The 27,799-nt window shown below is 39.0% G+C and overlaps 1 protein-coding gene across 5 annotated transcripts in view; it reads left to right on the plus strand.

Moving 5' to 3' along the window:
• Positions 1-24,082, plus strand: part of ASB7 (ankyrin repeat and SOCS box containing 7) — a 40,058-nt gene extending 15,976 nt beyond the window's left edge. For all 5 annotated transcript variants that reach the window (XM_053581845.1, XM_053581843.1, XM_053581846.1 and 2 more), the window contains 2 exons: positions 4,983-5,588; positions 20,691-24,082. In XM_053581845.1, coding sequence (XP_053437820.1) covers positions 4,983-5,588; positions 20,691-20,830 — 746 coding nt within the window. In that variant the 3' untranslated portion in view covers positions 20,831-24,082. The remainder of the gene's footprint in view (positions 1-4,982; positions 5,589-20,690) is intronic.
• The last annotated feature ends 3,717 nt before the right edge of the window (positions 24,083-27,799 follow it).

Raw genomic sequence — 27,799 nt, forward strand, 5'->3', positions numbered from 1 at the left:
AAATTGAAGAGGACACAAACAAATGGAAAGACATTCATGCTCATGGATTAGAAGTAATATTATTAAAATGACCATAATGCCCAAAGCATTCTGCAGATTCAGTGTAGTCCCTATTGAAATACCAACTTCTTTTTTCATAAAATTAGAAAAGAAATTTTGGTATGGAACTAGAAAAGAGCCTGAATAGCCAAAGCAATCCTGAGTAAAAAATACAGAGCTGGAGACATCATATTTTGTGGCTTGAAAATGTATTACAAGGTTATGGTAACCCAAACAGCATGGTATTGATAGTAAAAAAAAAAAAAAAAAAAAAAAGGCACAAAGACCAATGGAACAGAATAGAGAATCCAGAAATAAATCTACATATTTATAGCCAACTAATTTTGAATAAAGGCATCAAGAACATATGCTGGGGAAAGGACAGTCGCTGGGGAAAAGGTAAAATTGTCTCTATTTATAAAGAACAAAATTGTGCATGTAGGAAATTTTAAGAAATCTACAAAAATGACACACAGGTCAATGTACAGAAATCAATTTTTTTTCTTTTCACCAGCAACTAATGACTTGGAAAATGAGATTTTAACTCATTATAATAGCAACAAGATTGAAAATATTCAGGAATAAGTTTAATGAGAGATGTACATGACCTATCCACAACACATTGCTGAGGGAGAACTAAAGAAGACCTAAATAGATGGAGAAATATTTCATGTTCATAGTTTGGAGGAATTAATATCATTTAGGTCACTGGGGGGATGGTGGGGGGGAGATTGCCAAAGTTAGCGTCAGTAGAGTTTCACTAAAAGTTTTAGTATGCGTGTTTGAAGAGATTAACAAGCTAATCTTAAATTTTTTTTTTTTTTTAGAAGAGACAGTCTCACTTTATCTCCCTCGGTAGAGTGCACAGCAACCTCCAACTCCTGGGCTTAGGCGATTCTCTTGCCTCAGCCTCCGGAGTAGCAGGGACTACAGGTGCCTGGCTATTTTTTGTTGCAGTTTGGCCCAGGGCTGGGTTTGAACCTGCCACCCTTGGTATATGTGGCCAGCCCTACTCACTGAGCCACAGGTGCCACCCAGCTAATCTTAAAATTCATGACTCAAAATAATTCTAAAGAAGGCTGAAAAACTTGTACTACTATCACTATCAAAACTTATAAAGCTGAAGTAGTCCAGACAGTCTGGTATTGGTGTATAGTGAGACTTTTAGATCAATAGACAAAACAGGAGTTCAGAAATAGCCCTGAACTTTTATGGTAAATTGATTTTCAGCAGTGGAAGCAGGGTAAATCATTGGCAAAAAAGTAGTCTTTTTAATAACATTTGCTGGAACAAATATATACATGGAAAATAATGAGCCTTGAGCTTACATTATACCATACACAAAATTAACTGGGAGTGGATTATTGACCTAAACTGAAGAGTTATTAATAAAAGTCCAAATTTCTAGGAGAAAACAGAATTTTTGTGACATTGTTTTGGGCAAAGATTTCTTAGAATGGTATATAAACCCCACAAACTATAAAAGTAAAAGATGATAATAGACTTAATGAGAATTAAAATTTGTCCTTCCAGAATACAGCAACAAAACTGAGAAAATATTTACAAAACCTCTGACAAAGGGCTTGAATCCAGAATAATAAAAAATTCTTAGAACTAATTAATGAGGAGACAACTGATAAAAATGAGTAAAGGATATGAACAGACTATTCACAAAATAAAGTACAAGATTGTGCCAAATATTACTAGTTCTTTGGGAAATGTAACTTAAAAGCACAATAAGCCACTATTTTACCCTCTCTAGAATGGATAAAATTAAAATTATTGATAATGCCAAGATGTTGAAAAAGTGCTATATACCTCATTGCTAAATATCACCATGGTCACCTTGGGAAGTTATGCATCTATGCCAGCCCTTAGTCCTCCCTTCAAAGCACTTTTTCTAGGATGAGTTCAAGAACTTAATAGGCACACCTCTTAAGATCATACAGTTCTCTCCTAGATATTAAGCCCAGGTGAGATGAAAATATACATCCCCACGTACTTGTCTATGGATGTTCATGGTAGCATTACTCACATGGCCTCAAATTCAGAGTAACTCAGATGACCATCTACTTATGAATGGATTAAAAAATCAAAGATCTATATTATGGACTACCATTCAGCAATACAAAAGAATGAACTATTGATATGCAACATGGAAGTATTCCAAAATCATCATGCTCAGTGAAACAAGTCAAACACAAAAGTCATACATAATATGGTAACATTTGTATGAGTTTCCAGAAGGCAAAACTTTAATTTCATTGACCGGTGAGCGGTTTGCTAAGGCCCCAGAGTCTGGGCAGGGAATTGGCTGTGAAGGAGGATGAAGGAACTTCCTGAGATGATGATGTTCTATATTTTAATCATGGCATTGGGTTACATGATTATATGTAATAATCAAAGCTTATCAGTCTGCACTCTTCAAATGAGTGAAGTTTTATTTTACATCAATAAACCTGTTAGAAAAGAGATAACTATATTTATAGAGAATATTTCTTTGCTTTTGCTCATATATATTTTAAGTTTTTTCATTAATTTTAAATTAAGTTTCTTGAGATTATGCTATACCTTATATGAAATAAATCCATCCTGGGGGAAATAGGTTTGCTAATTGGACAAAGTAGTAAGTTTTAGATTTACTATTTTGGATGACATGTTCAGGGAAGGCTTTTTTGATGAAGGGACATTGGAACAGCAGATGAAGTAAGGTCTGTTCAAATTTTTCTTTGCCTGTGCCTCACATATTTCTTACTGAATTTTTCTTTTTTTTTATATCTAGGCATTTTGTAGTTTCTGTCATTACAAATGAGATCTTTTTCTTGTCTTATTGCATTGGCTAACAATAATCCTTAAATTAAGTTTTGTTTCATTGCATTATAACCTCCCATTTTGTTAATTCTTTGAGAATAATAACTACACAAATTTTATGCATTATTATCCTGCAGCTCTTAATTCTGTACTGTGTTCCCAGTGTGTGCCCATTTAATTCATTTGAGTGATTTTTACTGAGACTAAGCAGATCATTGTGTGTTAATCTGTTTTTCCCTAGCTAAGTATAGCACCAAAATGTAAGTAGAACCTTAGAAAGACCGAAAGTGGAAACCAAGGATGCAATAGCAATTTTATATAACATAATTTTAATTTTGCCATCAACTAGACTGAGTATAGGATGAAAATAAGGATGTTGTCTGGCACCTTTAAAGGTATCCTTAGTGGATGAAAGGTGGGAGAAGTGAAAAATACCTTGGTATTCTTAAATTTCACTCACAAATTAAGAAGGAATGTCTGCGGATAATTGATTGGCCAGGTGTAGATTAGAAATGACTGTTGGCAGTATTCATTGTTTCATTTGAATAGGAGGTTATCATTTAGATTTCATGCCCATTTTCACTTAGCTTTAGGTAAGTAAAACTAAGTAAAACAGATGTAAGTGATTTTAGGGCTCAACACCTTCTGTCAAAATGGAAACATTAGTAGCTCATGTCCATTTCTTACCAGTAGATGGCAGCAAAATGCTTTGTTATAATGTTCTTGACTTTTCTAAGTCACATAATAAACAGGTACTATTTTTCTTTTTTTAGCCAAGATATGATACCTTTGTATCCAAATAGAATTTCCAAATAGATCAAAATAATGCTGCCATTGTGTACTGTCTCATCACATTAAATGTTTTTAGAAATTCAAATGATATAGCTTACCTTCAAAAAGTTACTTTTTATAGGTTTTATTAGCAACTCCTTTTCAATGAAAATATTCACTCTCCATAGTATTATTATTTTACACACAGGATTCTGCCTCACAGGTCTAAGAGAAGCCAGCTTTCATTATGTGTTCTAAACCTAATTAACATTTTGCTGAACAATACATGAGTACTTTAGGAGGCCGTGTGTGTGTGTGTGTGTGTGTGTGTGTGTGTGTGTGTGTGTGTGTGTGTGTGAAAAACATTAATTTTTTCTCTTTCATTAACAAACTAAAAATTAAGGGCAGAATGCAGTTTAATCTTGGGTAGTTAGGGCTGATGGGTTTATCTTCCCCACTGAATTGCTCCAGGAGGTGGTTTGCCTATGTACTTCTTGTCCCGGTTGTGCCCCTTACCCATGGATGCCAGTGGGGTGACTGCTGCAAAGAACTGATCTTTGGCTTAATGAAAGGGCTGAGGCCAGTGACAAGTCTGTGACTTGAGTGGTCACATAGCAGATAAATTATCCTTGTTTTTTCTTCCCCAGAAATCAGTCAGTTAAGGAGAGGTTTTTGGAACTGTTTTAGAAAATAATATTTATATAGTGCTGAGGTTTCTCCCAATTTTTTATATAACTTGTTGCTTAAAATTTATAAACTCCACAAAGTTCACATAAAACTAAAAATTCAGAATGGACTTTTATCGTATGAAAATACACTTTATCAAGATCACTTAACATATCTTACATGCTTTGGAATTTGCACAGACCACAGAAAAACTTTTTTTGTTTGGTAGCTTAATACACCATTAAACAACAGAGTCTGCCAGGCTATCGTACATTTGTAATTTAGAGCAGCGTATGTTGTTACACATGCTTCTTTTTAAGACCAAAAAGAAGCACAAGAGAAAATAAAACAAAAAGTTCAAGACAGAAAAGAAACACGCAACAGTACTGAGATGGTGTAGTTGAGTAGCCAAAGGCAGTTTGTTAAGTTAGCAAAGAAGGGGATGTGGTGGTCTGAACTCAAATGTTTTTTGTCTTTTTCCTTCTGTTAACTAGATAACTTTCTACTAAATTTATTTCCTATTCAAATTAGGCTTGAGTGCTTGAATGAAAATGTGGGAAAAGGTACTTGTTCATCAGAATGTTTGATGGTTTCACGTTTTATATGCAAATTGGCTAAATTGTCCAGTGGCTTGGTAAGTGTTTGTTGTTTTGTCTTAGAGGCTGCTAATACTTTCATTTTGGTTTTAACTCTAGCTGATCCCACAGTTAAGGATTTAATCGGAGGCTTCACAGCTCTTCATTACGCAGCCATGCATGGGCGGGCCCGAATTGCACGCTTGATGTTAGAATCTGAATACAGGAGCGACATCATTAATGCAAAAAGCAATGATGGTTGGACTCCCCTCCATGTGGCTGCCCACTATGGCAGGGACTCATTTGTCCGACTTCTACTGGAGTTCAAGGCTGAGGTCGACCCACTCAGTGATAAAGGTACAACGCCGCTTCAGCTCGCCATTATCCGAGAGAGGTCAAGCTGTGTGAAAATCCTCCTGGACCACAATGCCAACATTGACATTCAGAATGGCTTCCTGTTGCGATATGCTGTGATCAAAAGCAATCACTCTTATTGCCGAATGTTCCTTCAGAGAGGGGCAGACACAAACTTGGGCCGCTTAGAAGATGGACAGACTCCTTTACACTTGTCTGCCCTTAGGGATGATGTGCTCTGTGCACGGATGTTATACAATTATGGAGCGGACACGAATACAAGGAACTATGAAGGACAGACCCCACTGGCTGTTTCAATAAGTATTTCTGGAAGTAGTCGACCATGTTTGGATTTCTTACAAGAAGTCACAAGTATGTAATGTAATTATTACTATTTTTGCATCTTCTTTTTAATGTGCATCTTATGAGGAGCTTACAAAATTTTTATAACTTAAGATGACTAGACATTAATCATTCTTATTAGCCCTGCTTGGTAAGTGATGATTCATCTGAAATTTTTAAAAAATGTTCCACTATATCACACCATTTCATGAAAATTTGTGTTACTAAAAGTAATGGGATAGACAATAAGGGTGAGACAAGAAATGGAGAAAAGTACAGAAAAAAGAGATAAAATGAACAAAGATCTGTGTTAAAATAAGACAATTCTTACTGGTCACAATGGTAGTCTTTGTAGGCCTCCATGGATTTCAGCTTGAGGAATTAGAAGGAAACATTTGGATTTTAGATTCTTTAGCTATGAAAAAGTCCTAAAATTTGTGCTCTATTGCTAAGTCATTCACTTTGTACTTGTGGCTTTTCTGCTTCACATGAACCCACATGAAATGCAACAGTGGTACTATTTATTTAGATATGGAGGTTAAGGATGCTGGAAATTGTTGTAAGAAAATATTTGCTAGCAGTGGGAAATTTGGCAGCATTGTGCTTGGGCCACATGGCTTCCATTGTATTTGACCTGTTTTTGTGTGGGTGCTTTTTTTCAAAGTCTGGAAGTGTCTGACCCACTTTATGTAGTAGCACACGTGTCTGGGCTGTTTTTCTGAAAGGGGTATTAGTTTGCATGGACTTAGCCACCCTCTCTTGTCATGCTTCCTTGTGACCCATTGAATGTGTGTCCCGAGTTTAACGTCCAGCACAAAGCTACAGTCTTTGCTTTCTGCTGCACTTTTTAATGAACTCCTTTTTCCTCGCTGATTTTAAACGTTCAGAATTAATAATTCTATTAATTATTATAGAAGAGGACATTCTGGTACCAGGTATTGGGGAACCGGGGGGTTTACTTGACCTGCTTGTACATAATCCAGTATACCCCTTGGGACTAAACTTTGAAGTAAAAATTTGCTTTATGAAGAAGTGAAATGTAATATGAATATGTGTATTCATAATGGGAGAAAAAATCAAATTGTTACCAGTAAATGTATTCAGACTAACGGGTTAAAAGAAGTCACAGTCAGAGTCTGACTCAGTGCTGGCCAGTGGGACTTTCTGTGATGATGAAAATGGTCTCTCTCTGTGCTGTCCAGTGTGGTAGCCACTAGTCCCCTGTGGCTGTTGAGCACTTGTTATGTGGCTCATTTCACTGAGGAACTGAATTTTTAACTTTATTTCATTGTAATTTAAATTTAAATGGCCATGAATGTCTAGTGGCTCCTGGGTTGGTCAGCACAGACTTGCCTGCCTTGAGAGAGGTATTTTGGGCTGACTGGTAGATATTTGTCTGCTGAAAGCTTTTGAGACACACAGAAATAGTCAAAGACAGGAAATAACTGTATACGTGGTAACTGCAGTGGTTGGTCACCTCGTATTTCTATGTTGTTGTTCTTTTAGCTTCTACACTAGAGACTCTTTGGTTAAGTAAGTGTGGCTGCCCTCAGGAAGGTATGCTATGTGCTCACCTAAATGCCTTAGCCTATTTTGTTAAATATTTTGCTCAATGGTTAATGACATGCACTAGAGCTGGACTTAAAGATATTGAGTCACATGTTGGCAGTGACCTTGGGCAGGTTACACTCTGTGTGCCTGAGTGTCCTCATCTTCAAATTAGGATGGTATCTTACAGGGTTGTTGTGAGGATGAAATGAGTTAATATTTATAATGCACTTAGGACAGGGCCCAGTACATTTTAAGTGCTATGTAAGTGTTTCTCAAAATAAAATATGTAATTAATAAACGAGGGTGGATGAGCACCAAGAACTGGCTTGCTCCCCACAGAGTGAATCCCTTAGAGTGGTATTCTACTCGAACCTCCCATTTTCCACCCATGGACTACCGAGGAGAGACTGCACACAGAGGCCCGCAGCCAGGTGGTGGGGAGGAGCTTCTGGGCCGGACAAGCACGTGGGCAGCGTTCCTGTGTCCTCGAGCCCTCAGAGCTGCTGAGTTCCTTCACAGTAGTGCTATGGACAGCAAGTATGTTGGGTTAAAGACTCACATGTACCTTAAAGTTAGGGGCAAACAGAATCGTGGACAGGGACTACTGCCTGTGTTTGTGCTTGACTTCTTCACTGCCCTGGGAGCAGAGCCGAGTACCCAGTAGGTGCTTAGTAAGCGCTGGTTGGTGGGCTGACTGCATACCACAGGGGAGTGAGGAAACTTGGAATGCTTTCCATCATGCAGGGCCTCTGACTTCTAAGGACTGCGGCTGTGCTTTGATTTCAGGTGCCTCAACATAGTTCATTATTCCTGGACTCCCCAGAGCTGTTTCTGTTTCCCCTGTGCTTTTCTTCAGGTCTAATGGGTTTTCTTTTCCTAGTGAATGACATGGGCTGGAAGGAGGACCTGTCGCTGCTGCTGTTTGGCGCTCTCGCCTGAGCTGTATCCTGAAAGCCAGCTTGAAAGAAGACTGGGCAGTTCAGGGAGCACTAGGTCAAATCTGCCAGGCCTTTCTGGCCCCTGGTTCCCCGAGCACCACAGCTCCAGGCACCAAGCTGTGGCCTTATCACCTGAGACCTCAGACTCTGGGGTGTAAGGACAACAGAGGTGTCACTTGGAGGTCCTTATTAAGGCCCACCATTTTGACAAGAAGCAGATTATTTAGATTAGAAGAAACCCCCACCTCACCCCACCCCCAAAAATCATAATCCTGGAATTTAAAACCTATTCTGGCTTTTTGGAAAATTTTCCATAGAACTGTAATAAAACTGTAAACATTCTGGTACACGCTGCATAAAGACAGAGCAGGTCAGTGGCCTAGTGGTGTCTGCAGGTGCCTCGTTGCTAATGAGTGGAGCGGCTCTTACTGTACGTGGCATCCAGCCTGAGTGGTCCAAGTTTCACACTTCGCAAACTTCCACCTTCTAGGACGGCCAGACCTCTGTGTGACCTCCTGCAGAACGCCAGTCAAGTGAAGAAGCAGCTTCTCTGTGCTCGGCAATAATAAACACAGCTGAGAGCCCCTGAGCCTACCTGAGTAGTGAGCATCACCTATGAGTTTTTTAGGGGATTTTTAGGTTTTTCTTTACTTGAAACCTCCCCTTCCCCACACTATAAAAACAGAGTTGAACAAATAGACTAAAGAGACAACAAGAGAACAGTGAAGGTGTGACGGGTGGCAAGTAGAAACGGTAGCGAGGACAGACAGCAGTGAGCATTCTGATGACGGTCCACTGAGGACCAAGGCTCTCAGGGTCGGGGAGGGCGGGAACAGCCTCCTGTGCCAGGGCTGGGACTGGGCAGGGGCACATAACTCAAGGGGGCCTCATCCTCGGGGTCACATAGGTCATACAGCACAGTGCAGTAATTCGGACATAGCATTTATGCAAACACATCAGGGAGCTGAGAGGGTCCTGGAGCCTCTGGCATGGGGGAATTGGTTAGCATTCTCTTGCCAGTGTGTGCCCAGTTCAAAAGAGAAACTTAACAGTATACACAGGAAGAGGGCAGCAAAAGAAAATGTTGTTAAAGAGGTACAATATCCTAACATTGTGAAAAAGACTATTTCCAAGTAAAGCTTACCTTGAGGATATGGTTAAATAATAGAACCCACCCTGAGGAAGTTGACTTTTTTCCTTATTCTTGCCCACAATGTAAACTCCCCTAGTCAATGTATAGACCAAGGAGTTACTAAGAATATGAAATCATTTAAGAAAGAGAAATTCCACGAGAAAGCTGAGTCTCAGGCAATGAGTAGCAAAAATATTTAATCTTAAATATAAATATGAGCAAATATATATATGTGTAAATATATGTATATATATATACATATATATATATATTTTTTTTTTTTGAGACTCACTGTTAATCAGGCTAGAGTGCTATGGCATCATAGCTCACAGCAACCTCAAACTCCTGGGTTCCAGCAATCCTTCTGCCTCAGTCTCCCAAGTAGCTGGAACTACAGGTGTCTGCCATGATGCCCAGCTTATTTTTCTATTTTTAGTAGAGATGGGGTCTCACTCTTATACTCCTGAGCTCAAGTAGTCTACTCGCCTTGGCCTCCTGAGTGCTAGGATTACAGGTGTGAGCCACCGCGCCCAGCCCTAAATACATTTTTTAAAAAATGATAATGCTACACATGCATGGACTTTTGTTCAAAGAAAAGTAGTGGAGAACTTAATAGTTTGGGGGAAACCCCACCTTGGACTGACTGCTCAAGCACAAATTATAGACATGGTAAAGTAGGGTCTGTTCCACACCCAGCCACTTCAGCAGATGAAAGGGAAGCATTAAAAAGAAAAGAGCTGGTGGTGCCTGCAGTTCCTTGTGCAAATAGTGTGGAAATTGAGAAAAGGTTTTGATGACTGGAGACCAGTGAGAGTTGAAATAGCAGTAAGGAAAGAAAAGGCTCCCTACTAGAGAGTGCCCCTGGAAAGGTGAGCTCTGTTTGACTGGCTAGATTATTTACAGAAAAGATGCCTGTGCTACCTACCTAGGAAACCCTTCCTGTGTAAGGCTTTACCCTTTGTGTAAAAGAGAGAAATGTTCAAAAGGCAAGGTGGAATCAAAGATTGGCACCACCAGACAAGGTCCGGGGCTACCAGAGGGATCATCTTGTCACTCCTCTTTCCCTTTACCAGTGACATCATATCTGTACTTGTGTTTGGGATGTCACCTCTGCAGAGCTGCTGTTTCATTAAGGCATTATAATTTACTATTGCCAACTAATATGTTTATTAGTTTTAAATTCATAATTATGGTTATTTAAAATTCTCTGGCTGGTCAGTCCCACACCTTTGTCACATTGAAGTCTGGTTCTGATGCTTTTGCTTTGTCTCTTCAGACTGTTTTTTTCCGTGCCTTTTAGCATGCCTGGTGATTTTTTACTGAAGCAAGGCAGGAGTGTCCTGAGGGCCACATTCAGATCATTTGAGGACTGTTTTGCTTATCTGTGGAGTCAGATATCACGAAAAGTGTGCACAGACCTTTTCTTTTGCTCATCAGCTTTTATTGCTGTGTATTTAATGTGTGGTGCAAGACAGCTCTTACTATTCCAGTGTGCTACAGAAAAGAAAAAAGGTTGGACACCCCATGGTACTAGGAACTGAGGTAAATGTGACTTTAATGTCTGGTTTTATGTTAATCTGGCTATGAGTTGGGCAGTGTGTAATGCTTCTTGTAGCTGTGGGTGCCAAAGGGTTCAGACACCTCCAGTGTCCCTTGTTTTCCCTGCTTCGACTTTGGACTTCCCTAAAGGACTGCTCAGAGCGTGAGTCTGGCAGCCTTCTCAGCTTTAATCCTAGCTGTCCGTGTGGGGAGGGCCAGTGGTCTGGAACCTTCTGATTAAATCTCCATCCTTCAGCAGGGCTGAGTTCCTGGGCTGTGACCTTCATAGTGCCGCTTCCTGTCTAGCTTCTCCAACCCCTTAGGTGAGGCAGGAGGACTGAGGGACCCGTGGCTCTCAGACAGGTCTTCTTTTGGCCAGTCTTTCCCCCTGGAGAGCAGACCTTTGTTATGGAGAAGGTTCTGGGTGTATTTCACAGCCGGCCAGAGTCCTGAGGGGGTCTTTACTGGCTCTTTACTTTGAAGACCTAATGGGGGTTCCTGGAAGGGAAGCTCGCTGTGGTTGTGGGGGCTTCCTGAGACTATGGCTGCCACTGTCAGGCTAGTCCATACTCAGCCTTTGGCAATGTGTCAAAATGACTCTTTAGGTAGGTATTATACCAGTTTATGGCTCCAATAGCTTCTGCTTCAGGTAAGCCAATCTCAGCTGTGGCTCTCCTCAGATTTTGTGATGAAGGTTTGCCTTGCAACTTGTGTTTATTGACGGTGCCAAGATAAGGTATTAATTTTGAGTTTGTTCAGGTTTTTCTTCTTATAAGGATGACAGTGATGACTTCTAAACTCTTTACATGTTATAACTGAAACTGGAAGTCTATTAAGTTTTGTCATTTTCACTTAAAATGTGAAAAACACATTCAGTCTGCTCCACATTCAGTCGTTTAAGCTGATTAATGTTTTGCCCACTGGGATCAAAGACACATGTTTTCCTTCCTATATGTTATCCCAGGTGTTGTTAAATTAGCAGCAATGGGATGGGGCAGAAAGCAGTTAGTGGGCTTCTGTCCTGGTCTCTGCCTTGCCTCATGAACTTGGGCAAGATGTTTATTGCCCACCATGGATCCCCTTCCTTCCTCTGAAAAATGAGAGAATTGGCCCATAGCCCTCAAAGTCCCTCCCTTTTCAAATTTCATGCTTAAAGGCTTTGATTTCTTACTGCTTGTGATTTTTTTTTTTTTTAAACTTTTGACTCATGTAGAACAGCAATTTTCACAATGTGGAGTCTGAGGGATCCTGAAGATTGTTTTAGGAGGCCAAAACTAATTTCATAACAATATTAAGATGTTATTTGCCTTTTTCACCGTGTTGACATTTGCTCTGTAGTGTACAGCAAAGGTAGGGAAAACTGCTGGCATGTGGGCATGAATCAAGGCAGTGGCTTCCACTGGTACCAAGGGTACATGGAGTGTGCACTGCCAGGCACACTCAGTAGAAAATATTTCAGTTCCATTTAAAAATGTCTTTGATGAAGCAATAAAATTGATTTTGTTAGATCTTGTCATTTTGAGTACTTTTAAAATGTTTTGTGGTATGGAAATGGTAAGTATCCCTATTAAGTACCAAAGTTAGTGATTGGAGCAACTTCCATTTCTTTCAGCTGAACCAGCAGCTTTTTTTCATAAAACATTATTTTTGCTTGAAAGACTGACAGCCATTTAGTCTTGAGTGTCTGGCAGATGTTTTCTTAAAAATGAATAAAGTTCACTTGTCACTTTAAGGAGAACAACTGACAGTAATAGTTATGATCAGTCATAGTGCAAGAGAGACCAATAGATTTTAATGTAAAAGTATAAAAAGTTCGATTTGGCTTTAGATTCCATATGGTACCTAACATGTAAGAAACCACTACTTGTCTAGTTTGACGGATAGCAAAGATGACCTACATTATTTGAAAAAAAGCTATTAAAATATTCCTTTGTTTTCCTACTTTGTATCTGAGCGAGGCTAGATTTTTCTTCAGATATTCCAATCAAGACAGTATATTGGAACAGGTGAAATGTAAAAGCAGATCTGTAAACCCAGCTGTCATCTGGGAAGCCAAGCATTAGAGAGATTTGTAAACTGCCGAACAGTGCTATTCTTCTCACAAAATTATTTTGTTTTGGAAAGCAGCTCTATTTTTTTCATAAAAATGTATTTCAATGGAGGATAAATTTTTTATTGTTATTTTTAAGTGGATCAATAAATGTTTTTAAAATTTCTCAATTTTAATTTCTAAACAGGGTAAAAATAGACACATGTAACTGAACAAAAATTCTTTGAGGTCCTCAAATTTTAAAGGTGCCAAAAGGTCCTAAAACTAGTGCATTGAGACTTAATAGAAAAGTTCTACATTCAGATTTTTAACAACATGCTGTTAGCCTAATATTTTTGAATTTAATAAATCTCTAATGTTATTTTTTTTAAAGTTAAAACTTACAGATAATATGAAATGTTTTAGATGGTTGCTTACCCTGTCCTAGTGTATTTGCTGCTTAGGGTCTGTGGAGATAAAAGATTCCTGAAGTTTGTCTGTAAAACTGCTCTACCAGAGAATACGGGGTAAAAGGAATTTATGATTCAAATCGGTCTGGAAGACGAGGACCTTGGATCCTAGATCCTGGTTTTGGAGATTTACTGTGCACAGTAACATATCAAAGGTGCCAAGAAGTTCTTGAGTAAATATAAAGCGTTTAACTTTGTTTACTTGTATGAACAACTTACTTTCACAGAGTATCTTTTATTACTGAAGCAAGCTCTTGTCTAGATTATTTTTAGGACAGAGAATATGCTGATAGGGTTTGTATTTATTGGTGAAAGGTTTTTGAGCTGAGGTAATTGCCTTGTTGCAGGAGGATGAGGCCCAATGGAGAGAATGAACACCCAAACACGGTGTTCCAAAGAGGAAGGGCTTTATTTTAGCCAGGGGAGTAGGGCACAGTAGAATTCAAAACGGCTCAGTCTTCTTTTCCCTCGTCAAAAAGTTCGGTCCACAGGTCCCTTTCTTTGTGGTCAATTTGAATCAAGCTGGAGAAGCAGGTTCCAGCTTTTACAAAACCACGGAAGCAAGCGTTAGTTTCCAGGTCCCAGGAAGTTAAGTTTCTACAAAGTCCTAAGAAGCTGAGTCACTGTGGAGGACCTTGCAGGTATATTATTGGGATCTCCTTGAGAAGACCTCTGTTCTCTTAGACCTTACCTTTTCTGGGTATCCTCTCTCATTCCCCCCTTTTAAGACTCCATATATACTTTTAATTTGGGGTCTCAGTCTGTGTTTCCAATAGAAATGCTTCAAAGACTGGAGCCAACCATCAGGATGCTTCAGTGGTTGTAACAGGTGGAACTGGATTGTATTTTGATGTGTGTGTTGTTGTTGTTGTTTTTTGGGGGGGGGGGTGTTTTTGTTTTCGTTTTTTCTTTTTTTGAGACAGTCTCACTCTGTGGCCCCAGGCAAGAGTGCCAGCCATGGTATCATCATAGTTCACAGCAACCTCAAACTCCTGGTTTGATCCTCTTGCCTCAGCCTCCTGAGTAGATGGGACTACAAGCTCCCACCACAAAACCCTACTAATTTTTAGTAGAGACAGGGTTCTCACTCTTGCTCAGGCTGGTCTCCAACTCCTAAGCTCAAGCTTTCCTCCCACCTCGGCCTCCCAGGGTGTTAGTATTACAGGGGTGAACCATAGCTCCTGGCTAGCTTGACTGTTTTAAGGAATTAAATGGCTCATATTTCTAAAAGAAAAAGGCTAGGTAGATGGGAATTGAGTTGTATAAGCTGTTTTGTAGACTTCATCTATCAAGTACTTGAGTTAGTTGTTTTCTGGAACATCAGTGTTTAAAAATGCTGTTTTATAAATATTTCAGTAATTTGAAATAGTTTTTATTTAAATTTCAGCAATAATCAACTATGTTTTAGCTGCAAAAGTAAAACTTTAAAGACAAGATTTCCAACATAGAGAAAATATTGAAGGAAATAAGTAGTAGTAATAAAAATCACGACTCCTCTTTTTTAATTTTAAGAAAGTGAAATTTAGGCTAAGTCTCGGTTAAGCCTGGTACAACATGCAAGTGACTGATGGCGCAGTCGCCTGTACAGCAGGGGCATTCCTGCTGCGCTCCTTCCAGATGCTTCTGCACTTTGTTAGTAGGGTGACTGATGCTAAACAGTGGTATTAACATAAAAAGAGTTTGTGTAACACTTTTTAACTGGGGCTATTATTGATTATTAATTCCATCTACATCGTAGTCTTACTAGGTTTTTTCAGTATTAATTATTAAAAATCACTTTTAGAAATAGTCCACAGTTTTAAGTGAAATTGAGTCACATTTTAAGGTTCTATGATACAGAAAATATTCTGTACTGTTTTATAGTTTTGTATCACTTTCTATTTTTTTTTTTTTTGTAGAGACAGAGTCTCACTGTACCGCCCTCGGGTAGAGTGCCGTGGCGTCACACGGCTCACAGCAACCTCTAACTCTTGGGCTTACGCGATTCTCTTGCCTCAGCCTCCCGAGTAGCTGGGACTACAGGCGCCCGCCACAACGCCCGGCTATTTTTTTTTTTTTTTTTTTGTTGCAGTTTGGCCGGGGCTGGGTTTGAACCCGCCACCCTAGGCATATGGGGCCTGCGCCCTACTCACTGAGTTTCTATTTTTAATAAAGCTTATTTGCCTATAAAAAATGTGATAGACAGATGAATGTCCTAAGGCTGACGTTGTATCTGAGAGAGCACCATAATTTTTATTTTAAGGAGAGCTGGAAACTGCCTTTGTCCTATAGAGTAAGATTTGTTTAACACGTTTCATACTAAGTCCCTATGACAGGGATTCAGAGGGAGCAAAAGAATAAAATGTGTTTATGGTAGGATTTTGAAATGGGAAACTGAGGTAAAACAAAGAAGTATTGGGAGACCATTCCCAATGCTAACCTAACAGGGAGAGGTTCTTTTTTTTGTTTGTTTGTTTCAGGTTAATTGAGGGTACAAAGAATTAGATTACAGTGTTTTATTTGCCTTTGTTAGGTAAAATTCCTCTTATAATTGTGTCCCACCCCCAAGAGGTGCGCCCTACATCCTTAGGGAGAGGTTCCTTAGGGAACAACAGTTGCTGTAAAGCCATCTGGAGGGGGCAGATCTTTCTCTTTTTACTGCCTTGCACCGCCCCTCCACCTTCAGTCTCTACCCCCACACCCCAGAGAAAAACCTGGAGCTTTGTTTTGCTTTTCTTTTGTTTATTTGTTTGTTTAAAAATGTTCGCTTCTTTGTTTTCCTTTATGAATCTAGATATTTTCATCCAAATAAAGTTCTGCTATCGTAAATGTAGTAATGGTGATGTCAAAGGGGGATGATGTAGGATTTTTAATTTTCTAAATCATGCTGCTGGCCCTGGTTTTGTAATTTATGCTAGACCAGACCCTTCAAAAGCAGATTTCCTATTTTATACCAGCCCAATTATTACTAACGATGGGCTTCTTTATAGAATGGAAAGACTAATAACCCTTTGAACTAGTATGTAATTCCATTGTAGCTCGTTAGTATAAATATCTGGTAGTATTTTTGTGTTTTGTTTTTTTGGTATCACCTGAGTGTTTATAATTCTCTAAATTACACTCTTGTGAGGTGTCCCCTAGCTTTCCCCTGTTACAATCCCATGGACAAGACATTGATTTATTTTACAGGGTATGGATTCATTTTCTAAGATGCCTAGTAAATAATGTGCTCATTTGTGTCAGTTTTCTTGCTTTTATTCCCTTTATTCTGTTTCTCTGCCTTCTCTTTCCGTACCCCTTTCACCTTCGGGAAAACGCATTGTTGAGTACATAGTAGGTGCTCAATAAATACTTACTTTTAAGTGATCTGTTAACAAGAAATAAGTACTTCTCTTTCAGTCATAATCTTCTGTTACTTAAGGCTATTCCTGAAAAAAATAGCTCTTTAGCTAATCTCATAAATGGCATTATTTACAATGAGTCCTCATTATTTAGCCCATTTTCACTCGGCTATACGGATACACAGCAAGATGAGTTAATAATCTGTGTATTTGTGGAGAGACAGTCTAATGATACCCCTCACTTCATCACTGCATATCTTTTTATACAGTTAGACAGCCTCACATCTCTGCCTGATTCAAGTCATTTTGTGATTTCCACAAAATAATTTCCATCAATTTGTTCAGAACTGTTTCGCAGTAATGAGTTACCAGGTGCTCCTTTATTTTAAGCTGTCACCTACTTTTCTTACTGTGTTAACACTAGGAAGATGGAGACTCCAACTTCATCTTCCAAAATGGGGCCTTCTGCTTTTTTTGGTAACCCAAAGCATTCATCCTTTCAAATATTTCACTTATTTACCAAATATTATATTATGTGTTTGGCACTATTCTGGCACTAACCTTTTTAATACTTATAAAGCCTTTGAGGTGGGTGTTATTATTATAAGGAAACTGGCAGGAGACTTGCCCAAGATTAAGCAGGTTGCAAGTGGTGCCAGAAGCCAAACCCAGGCTCCAGAATTGATGCTTTTAACCACTATAGTATGTTTCTATCATTAAAGGTAATTCCTCAGGCAGGAGTTACTCATGGTCAAGAAAGCTTCAAAAGATCAGATTCTCCCAAAATATTAAAGGGCTGCCACACTGTTTAGAGCAGTGGGGAGACCCCATAGACACTTACCAATATTCTGCCTAGAGCAGAATCTGGTTCTTAACCAGATCATTAGGTCATTAGGACATTTCCTATTTCCCACAGTAATGTGCATAACAGAGTTACCAAACTTTGTAGGCTCCCCTTTCAGTTTCTAGTAAAAATTTTTAAAGCCGTATCTTTCAGCCCTGACCAACTGCCTTCTCAATGCCCTTAGGCTTCCAGATAATACTCAACTCAAAGCCCTTCCCACCACCTGGCCCCAATGGCAAAGCCCTACCTCTAGGTCCCTGAATCTCCAAAACCATAGTGTTGTAAAACAATTGTTAATTGTTCTCCTTCTCTGCTCCATGCAGTGTTTTCTGGAGTGGCTCAACTGGGCCCCTCGACTTTGAAAATGGCTCACTCAGACTGGCTAGCTGATGTTGGCTATTAGTGGCGTGCTCAACCAGAACTGTCGGCCAGTGACCTCATTTCGTTTTTATAGGTTTCTGAGGCTTCTTCATGGCCTGGAGGCAGTGTTCTGTGAGGGAATGTCCCAAGACCTAGGCAAAAGCTGTATCAACTTTTATGACTTAACCTGGAAGTCACATAACAACACTTCCACCATCAGTCTTAAGGAGGGGAGTGCCCAGTCACATTGCAAAACAAGAACGGGAGGGACAGGAGACATTGTGGTCATTTTTGGAGAGCACAGTCTGCCACAAAATAAGACTCTATCAGAAGATCCCCCATTGCATCACTTTTTGTCTCAGTTCCTTCTGTTTTACTTTAAGCGAATTCCAGTAATTTAGTTTGATGGATATGTTTCCATTTAAGTATGCATATATACTTATGTATGTTGGCTTTGTCCTCATCTATTTTTTCTCTGAATATATTTTGGTTGTTCTTTTTATTAAAATTATACTGGAAAAAATGTCGTCTATTAGGAATATCAAATTTCTTTTTTTTTTTTTTTTTTTTTTTTTTATTTGGCCGGGGCTGGGTTTGAACCCGCCACCTCCGGCATATGGGACCGGCGCCCTACCCGCTGAGCCACAGGCGCCGCCCAGGAATATCAAATTTCTTGTAAAAAAAAAATAAGATTCACATCTAATTGATATTCTGCTTTGCATTTGCAGATCAAAATTGAAAAGTGTCTGGTAATTAATTTTGTTCCTAAAGAAGGCCCATGAATAGTGATGAAAAATAATTCAAAATAGGTGAAGGAAATGATTTGCTGTTGATATAGGTGTGTTTTGCAGTGAGTTGACTGGCTTATACTGACAAGCCTACTCAGTGTTCATTCATTCAGCAGGTATTTGTTGAGTACTGTCTCAGGTGTGGGGTTTACATTGGCAAAGGGAGCCAGATATGGTCCTGCCCTCAAGGAACATGTCAGATAGTAAGGAAGATAGGCACTAATACATAATCGAGTAAAAGTAAAGTCACAGAGGATCCCTGGGAGCATCTGCTGGGGAGCCTGACCTAGTCTCTTCTCTCTGATGAAGTGCTGTTTTAGCTGCAATCTAAAAGGTGGAGGAGAAATAACCTTGCCAAGAAACACGAGTGTGTGTGTCATATCCATCCACAGACATCTGTAGACACAAATAACCCTGGTTTATAGACATTTCAAAGAAAGCAATCGCTTCTGCGATTCTATTGAGAGACCACGTAGTGAGTAACTCCTTTAGAAAGCATGTGTTCGTATGGCCTTACAGAACAGAGGTGTGAGTCTTAAGAGGCTTTTTTCATTTAAGAAGAATTATTTAATTTTGAATAATAGTGATCACTATTAACAAATACAGTATACATAATGGATAAAGTATTAGGGTATAACTGTGGCTTTCTGAGTATGGCCCAGGGAGCCCTGGAGTCCCCAAGACCCTTTTAGGGTATCCATTAGGTTAAAATTATTTTCATTATAAAACTAAGGCACCAGTTGCCCTTTTTACATTCCTTTTCTCGTGAGAGTAAATGGAGTTTTCCAGAGACTGGATGATATGATTTTATCTCAGCAGATTAAATACAGAAGCATATATGAAAATTCAGCTGTCATGTATAAAAGCTTTGCAAAAATGTGAAAGAATGACCTTTTCTCTCTTAATTTTTTTAAATAGTTTTTTTCATTAACCAGTATTATATATGTAATTTTTTTAATTATCTGTAATGAATTAATAAATATTTCTAAAATTTTTATTTTAACTTCTAAGTGGTAGTTATCCATAGATATAGCCCACATAAAAGTTCTTTTGGGTTCCTGGTAATTTTTAAAAGTGTAAAAGGCTTTGAGGCTAAAAATTTGAGAATGACTGAAATAGTGCATTCAACTAGACTTTAAGCACATTACTTAATCTCTCTGAGACTCTATAAAATGGGAGTGATGATCAAAGTATTTACCTCGTAAAAGGATTAAAGGAGTTATACGTCAAGAGCTTATATATACATGGCACCCAGTAAGTATTCAACATTGTTAGCTTTTATTATTATCATCTAATGCGAAAGCAGAACTTACATGACTCCAAACACTACGGAAGCACTGTTGAAGAATTTTTGCTGTTTGTTGCCATCCATGTTGTTTTGGTAAAACAAAGTATTTGGAAGTGAAAGAAACTAGATTTTATAGTTTTTCTTCTGAGTTGAGCTGTAGCAGGGGTTTTTATTAGCAGATAATCAGGGTATGAGGCTTGAAGTGATGCAGATTGAGGATGCCTCGAGGTGCTTTTTCAAACCCCCTTCCTGCTGTACCTCTCAACCCTTACCCTCAAACCAAGGTTCAGCTTTGTCCCAAATCACAGTGAACAGGTGGGCAGAAGTCCTTTGGAATGCTCTGCAGAGGTTGCGATAGGCTTTGAGGCTCAGGCACCCTAGAGCTGAAAGGTGGACTCACAGCAGAGGGCATCTCAATCAGTCATCCAGGCTTTTCAGATGGCGAAACTGAAGCCAGAGAAAGGATTTACTCACATGGTGTCATCCAGTGCATGAGAAGCCTGATCAGGATGAGAACCAGAAGACTCCTGATTTGTAACAAAAAGAATACCAGGGTTAGAATCAGAACTTTTTTTAGGTAGCATTCTGAGGCTTAGTTGTTTGTCTGAAGTTGAACAGTTTGCTTCAATCTGATATTAAGTATCCTGTCTGTAAAATGGAGGTGAAAATACCTACCATCCCAGGGTATTGAAGAGGATCAAATGAGACGTTACAGGAAGGCTATCCCTTGGTGTCTTTCAAACCTTTGCATGTAGGGTTGATAGAACTTCCCAGTGAAACCAACAGTTATTTTAAAAACCTAAAAGCCCACATAAAATATTGTACTTTGTAACATTTTCTTTTCCTTTTTTTTTTTTTTTTTTGTCTTTTTAGGACAGCCCAGAAACTTGCAGGACCTGTGCCGAATTAAAATTCGACAATGTATAGGCCTTCAAAACCTAAAGCTACTTGATGAACTACCAATTGCCAAGGTCATGAAAGACTACTTAAAACACAAATTTGATGATATCTGATAATACCAGAACTGTGAGCAAGATTAGGAGTTATATTCCAGATACTTAAAAGGCTTTTTGCCTTGCACAAAGTATATCCTATGCAATTTCTGATTTGCTGTGAAGTCAGAAAGCAGGTATACACTTTTAGGTTTTCTGTTTGTTTGGTTTTCATGGTAGGGGAGGGATTTTTTATATATATATATACATATATATAAACACACACACACATGCTTAAGGTCTTAATTTGGTTTCTTGGTCCAAGTTTAAGAGGTCCAAGTTTTCTATACAACATTGCATTTAGAGAAATTGTTTTTCCAAAATGACAGAAGCAGATTTGGAGTGGAGAATTTACCCTTTTTAAATTTATGGTTTCATTGCTGACCATGGCATTGTAAACCAGCAGAGCACTTGTTAAAATTTGGAGGTACAGTTTCACCCGGGGGAGGGTGGGAGGGTTGGGCCTGTGTTATTCTAGAAAATGCCCTAAGAATTGTTTAAAGTAATGCTGTCACTGCATTCATTTTTAATGAGTACAAATTGGCTGTTTCATACTGTTCTTTTTCCTAATTAATGTCGCTTTCAGATGACATAAATCCAATACCTCTGCTTTCCTTTTGGTGTGCTCTTGTTTTTAATTTATTTTTTTAACAACTGTAGTACACTACCCTGAGACTTGTGTTAACTTTTATCTCTAGTTGAATTGTGCTTTTAAAATAATTAATCAGAGAGAAAATAACTTTATAAAGCCAGTGTATTCTGTTTCGAAAATAGTGCCTCCAGTGCAATACTCTTTCTGGTGTATTTTATCCATTACTTCACTTGCTACTGATCATTCCACGCCAGCTTTGACATGCCTCTGAGAACAGAAGCCGCCACTTTAATTTCCATTGCAGAGCCCTAGTATGTCAATTGCAATTTCCATTTTAAGCTATGTCTTTGACTTCACTTTAAGTATCAAATTCCATATCCTGGTGGTAGAGTCTTCCCTAAAAATAGCCCAAAATATTGTTCAACCATTTGGCTTTAATGGTTAAATAATTTGGGGTGGTGGTTTCATTGTGTTTCTTTTTTTCCTGGTTTAAAAAAAAATTTTTTTTTTTTTTTTAAGGGTAAAATCTCTAATGGGTGCACATTGTAAGTCTGGCTAATTCCTAATTTAAACATTTCCTATCTATTTTAAGATTATATACAGTGAAGCTCTTAAGAAAGGTTATGTTGTTTTCTGGGTTGATTTGGCATATGTGTGCAGTGTAAACACAGATATGATAAAGTGTCAATAACAGAGAAGGTTTCAGAGCTGTTAGACATCCATATGATGCCCCAGGAGATGATGGTCTGTGCTTGATTTGTCATCATGTTAGTTTCAAGGAAACCTTTTCAGATGTCCCGGTATCATTCAAGTGCTTTGGGAAACTTCAAAATATTTGCCATTAATAAATTTGTTATTAGAAGTTTACAAGATGAAGGGCTTCTCTTTACTTGCCTGAATTTCTAGATTTAAGTCATAAAGTATAAAATGATTTCACCTTGAAGTGTAATTAAGCAAAATTAAGAGTCTGCTCTGGCTTTATTATTTTCAGAGCCAGCTATGCTGTTTTCTCAAGGACAAAGTTTGTCTTTTGGAGGCAGAGTAGTGATTTTGGCATCAGAAAAGCCGATCTGCTTGTGCCCAGACGGTGTATACAGGTTTCTGAAGAATAGGCAGCTTTGGAAAAAGGGATTATTCATGAAATCGCTGGTGTGGCTCATAGATTCTTCTGTAGGCAGCTGGCCAGTTTTATAACCATCCCCAAATTGCAGCTAGAGCCTAATGGATAGGAATGGATGGTCTGTCCTTTTTCCTGTAAAAATATCTCCAAAAAGTTATCTCCAGAGAGGGATCATCCCTTGTGAAGGGGGTTGCTAAGCTGTGTTCTCATTCTTTAAACCAATACCGAAGTCAGGGCTAAGACACATTAGCAGTGTCAGGGACATGGTATGGCCAGAAATGAACTGAGTGTTACTTTTTCCTAAAATCTCAGGCCCAGGGGGACAAGGAGGTGGGAGGGTTGCAGGGGTATGGCACTCTGAGCAGTTATGTTAATGTTACATTTGCACAGGGCTTATTTCCACGTATGTGTGTATTAATTTATTCACCTATTTTAAAATTATTTTCTTTCCCCAACCATGCAAAGGTTTCTAAACTAAGCCACTGAGTTTCAGTCAGGGAATTCCAAGTAAAAAAGAACAGATTAAGGTAAATTCTTTGTTCAGTGTTGCTGCTGTGACTTCAGAAAAAAATTATGAGAACTCTTCCTGGAATTGAAATTTCTATTTAATGAAGAAGTGTATAATTCCATTATTTATTGTTTGAGGTTTGATTTATCTGAAAGCTTAAAAAGAATGTTTTATTTTTTGTTGTTAATAAAATCCCAATCACATATCATATTTAACAATAACTAAAATGTCCCTAAGTTGGTAACTGGTAGAATAGTGATGAACACACAGGTCCACGTTTGAATTTGATTGGCAGAGAACCGTTCTGTAGTCACTTAACGAGAGAACAGATTATCAGAAAATCAACTGATTGGTTTTTCCAGAATCTTCACTAAAATATTCAGAATATTATCAAATTTCTCACTGATTCTTATATGTTTCTTTTGAAATTTATTATTTAAACTCATTACTAGACCTTTGTAAAAATATATTTGGCAAGTACACCAAAGAAACCAGCTCATAAAAGATTATGATCACTAATGAACTGCAAACCTCATCTTTTGCAAGCAAGGTTTTGTTTTTTGTAAATATTGTGTTTATAAATGTACAGCAGAGTAAGAGTGTTTTTTAGATTATTTAATTCCCATATTTCTAAACTATTTACTACAGAATAATCCATGCTTGTTAGGTTGGAGGACTTGACCATTTTGTTTTCAATTCATTATCAGTCATGCTGGAACAGCATTTCCACTAGAGAATTTAGTGTTCTGGCAGTAGCAAGAGTACACATCTGGAGCGTGAGGGAATCGAAATGATTCGTCAGATGCACACCATGAGAGACAAGAATGTGTAGTTTAATTACCAGAGTGGACCATGCAAAAACCGAGACTCTAACTTTCCTGCAGATTTGCTCATTAGCCCAGAATGTGATTGGGATAAGGCCGTTTACCCACAAATTTAGCTTTCATGTAACTCCTAGTGTGTTATATCATAATGTATTTTGTTCTTCCTTCGTAATGTAAGTTTTGCTTTGGATCAATTTGAATTAAAAAAAACTTAAATCTGGTTTAAAACCACTTGGAATTGTGTCTTATTTCTAGTCTGCCTTAACTGTCTAATATTTCCTGCCCATTGGTCAAAAGAAATAAAAATTGTCTTTCATTCATCCGCATTTTGGATCACTGAGAATTGTGTAAAAATGTAAGGCCATGTCATCAGATAAGCAGTTCTTACCTTACTTTGATTTTTTTTTTTTTACATTCTGCAAATACCAGTCAACAAAACACCATGAGAGCACTGAGCCCTCAGAGGCCACATTCACCACCTGCCTCCTGCTTGCCACACCTTGACTGAGGCCAGGGTTCAGAACATAGCATTTCTAAACACAGAGCAGTAAGTGTAGTTAAAGCAATGAATGTGAGGTAGTTTATTAGCCTGCAGGAGATAGAAACAAAATAACTTTGATTTCATACTTCCTGTATAAAACATATGCACAGCTTGATTCAGGAGAGACCTCTAACTAGCATGAATGATTGTGTGCTAAGAGAAAGGAAAGACAGGCTGTTTAGCACCCTGTGCAGATATCAGCTGTTTCAGTATCATAACCTTGTTGCAGACTTGTCTAAGGTTTGGCACAAGTGAAGGCCAAGAATGGGACATTTGAAACTATTTCTAATGATCCGCAGGGGAGTTCAGATTTGAAAAATAGCTGTGTTGCTTGGAAATCTTGGGGTCATTCCTTTTCCATTATGATGTAAGTAGTGTATTGTTTTCTCAGTTGAGAGAGTTTACAAAAATGGTTTACTAGCTATTGGTAAAACAGATTCTCTACTTGATATAATATTTCTACATTCCATATAGTTGGGTACCAAAGATGAAAGAAAATGGATTTGTATCATTTGCCTGTGTTTATGTAACTTTATGTAACTCTGTGTTCACTTATGTGGAAGAAGTGGTGAGTGACACTTTACAGATTTTGATATTAGAATTTTTATTAGCCAAAATACCAATAAAAATTTAAACATATAGATACTGAGATTTAGGCTGGCGATAATATCAACTCCTAAGATACAAAGTCAATTTTTCTTTATTGGATCATTAGCTATTTTATCATTACCTATTAGGTCTCTTAAATGTTAGATAAACAAAACAAAAGGTCAGCCACCACATGACACTACTGGATCTCATGACTTTTCTTGTATGCCACTGGTAAATGTGTTCCAGGTTTTATAATGTGTTTCTTGAAGACACAGCGCATTTTATAGATACCTCCTTGTCTTTGAGAAGAACTCTGTGATTCCTGGGTGATGGTTAACATTCTGAATCACATTTGAAGAGACAGAGGTGATTTGTGTACGGTCTGTAAGAGATCATCAATGTGAGAGTAAAACCCTCAGCTCTTAGCCTTATTGCTAAAGTGCTTGCTCAATTGTCCTGAGCAAGTATCTTACACCGGTCACACGTGTTTTTCCAGTTTCACTCATTCAGCTGTGCCCAGAGTTCCTTGAACTACCTTTTCAGTTGTGTATCTGCAAGCTAAGTGATTTATTAATTCTGGACCCTCAGAAAACATCACAAGTAAAGGATCAGAGGAAAGCAAATCATTTCTGTTGCCAAGTGTGACCTTTAAAAATACCGCCTGTGGCTCAGTTGGTAAGGCGCCGGCCCCATATACCGAGGGTGGCGGGTTCAAACCCGGCCCCGGCCAAACTGCAACCAAAAAATAGCCGGGCGTTGGGGCGGGCGCCTGTGTTCCCAGCTGCTGGGGAGGCTGAGGCAAGAGAATCGCTTAAGCCCAGGAGTTGGAGGTTGCTGTGAGCTGGGTGAGGCCACGGCACTCTACCGAGGGCCATAAAGTGAGACTCTGTCTCTACAAAAAAAAAAAAAATAAAATAAAAATACCATGTAATTGGGCTCAGCGCCCATAGGACAGTGGTTACAGCACCGGCCACATACACCGAGGATTTCGAACCCAGCCCAGGCCAGCTAAGCAACAATGACAACTGCAACAAAAAAATAGCCGGCCATTGTGGTGGGCGCCTATAGTCCAGCTACTTGGGAGGCTGAGGCAAGAGAATCGCTTAAGCCCAAGAGCTTGAGGTTGCTGTGAGCTGTGACACCACAGCACTTTACCAACGGCGACATAGTGAGACTCTGTCTCACAAAAAGAAAAAAAAATTATGTAAGTGTTTGTAGGTATTATAAATATGTTTTAATATATTAGGTATATATAATTTGCATAAAATATACTTAACATATATTTTAGTATATATCGTATATAATTAACTGCATTTTAATCTTACTTGTACCCTTTTTAATGTTTCCTTTTTATGAAGAAATAGTTTTAAATTAACAAATATAATTTGTGTTATGTTCTATTAAGGAGTACTGAAGTCACTTTTATGTGAAACAGTATTTTATCAAGGAGAACAGAGATGGCTAGATTTGGACAACGGGATTCCGTTTAGGTTCAGAATTTGGTTATGTGATGAGGAGACTGACGCTTCGTGGCTGACACAGAAGTATTCCAGCTGCAGAGATTTCTCATTTTATCTGGCCAAGGGAGTCAGATTTTTCTTTCTTCTCAGCCTTTCATTAATGCTGCTTTTCTTCCTCTGATAGTTTTGGATTAGGTCACTGCTTAGTTTTCTTTTTCTTTACCAGAATAAAGAACACTTTTAGGGCATGAACTTGCTGTACATGACCATTTTGGATTTCTCTAGAGGGCTTCTCGGTTTTTCCCTCTGTTAATTGTAGTCATTTAACCCGTTACTGAAGTACACACTTAGGCACAAGGTACAGACTCAGCCTTTTCCAGTTGCTTTCGTGTGCTGATTTCAGAGTTCCCAAATTGCTGTTTTTCCCTGCCTCACCCGAGTAGGAATATAGCTTAATATCATTTGGGGAAGAAAGTCTACTAAAACTAGTTAGGGTTACATTTTCCATCTTGCATAGCACCAGAGAAGAACAAATTGCACCAGTTGTAACTAGTACTCTTAAAAATTATCATTTGCTATGAGTCCATTGGGTAAGGAGCTCCATGAGGACAGATCCTGGGTCTCATTTGCCTGACTTTTGATAATATTTGCCAAAAGAATTCATTTTCCAGATCATTAGCTCCGTGTGGCAATTGATCCCTGGCCTGTAAATTTTGTTCCTTCAAAAGGCTCCGAAGAAAGCAGGGCCGCCTGGTTCCTAGTACAGTCCTTTCCTTTCCTTGCCCGTCAGTGTTGCCTTTCGCTTTTCCTTCCTTCCCTCTGCCTCCCTTTCTCTGTGCCCTGCCTGCCACCACTCCCTGCACAGTGGACACTAGTGGTCTCCTCCTGTGTAAGCAACAGTGGTCAAGAGAGACCACTGGATTCTGGTTGCAGAGAATTGCACCAGTCAGGAGTCTCCCACCCTGAGCTGCCACGGCACTTTGCACCTCTGTCTCAGTGCTCCACACAAGGAGCCCCCGTGTGGGTGGACCATCTCTGTGGGTTGCAGCTGGGCTTGGACAGACCTCCTCTACTCTCAGGCCTGCTGGCTGGGGACTGGATGGAGCCCTCACCCCGTCCCCACCCACGTGCCCTTTCTCCACTTTCCACATGCTGCATCCGTGCTGTCATGTTTACGTAGCAGGGAAACACTGGCAAAGTGCATCTTTAACTTTTCTAGAACCATTTCAGCTCTCCATGGTGCCTTCCTGGCACAGTGCCTTGCACATACTGGGAGCCTCGGCAGAACTTTTCAAATGAATTAATCTAGTCCAGACCCTTCCTTGTACAGGTGGGAAGGCCACGCAGTTGATAA

Source organism: Nycticebus coucang, chromosome 2 (genome assembly GCF_027406575.1).
Source record: "Nycticebus coucang isolate mNycCou1 chromosome 2, mNycCou1.pri, whole genome shotgun sequence".
Classification (NCBI taxonomy): Eukaryota; Metazoa; Chordata; class Mammalia; order Primates; family Lorisidae; genus Nycticebus; species Nycticebus coucang.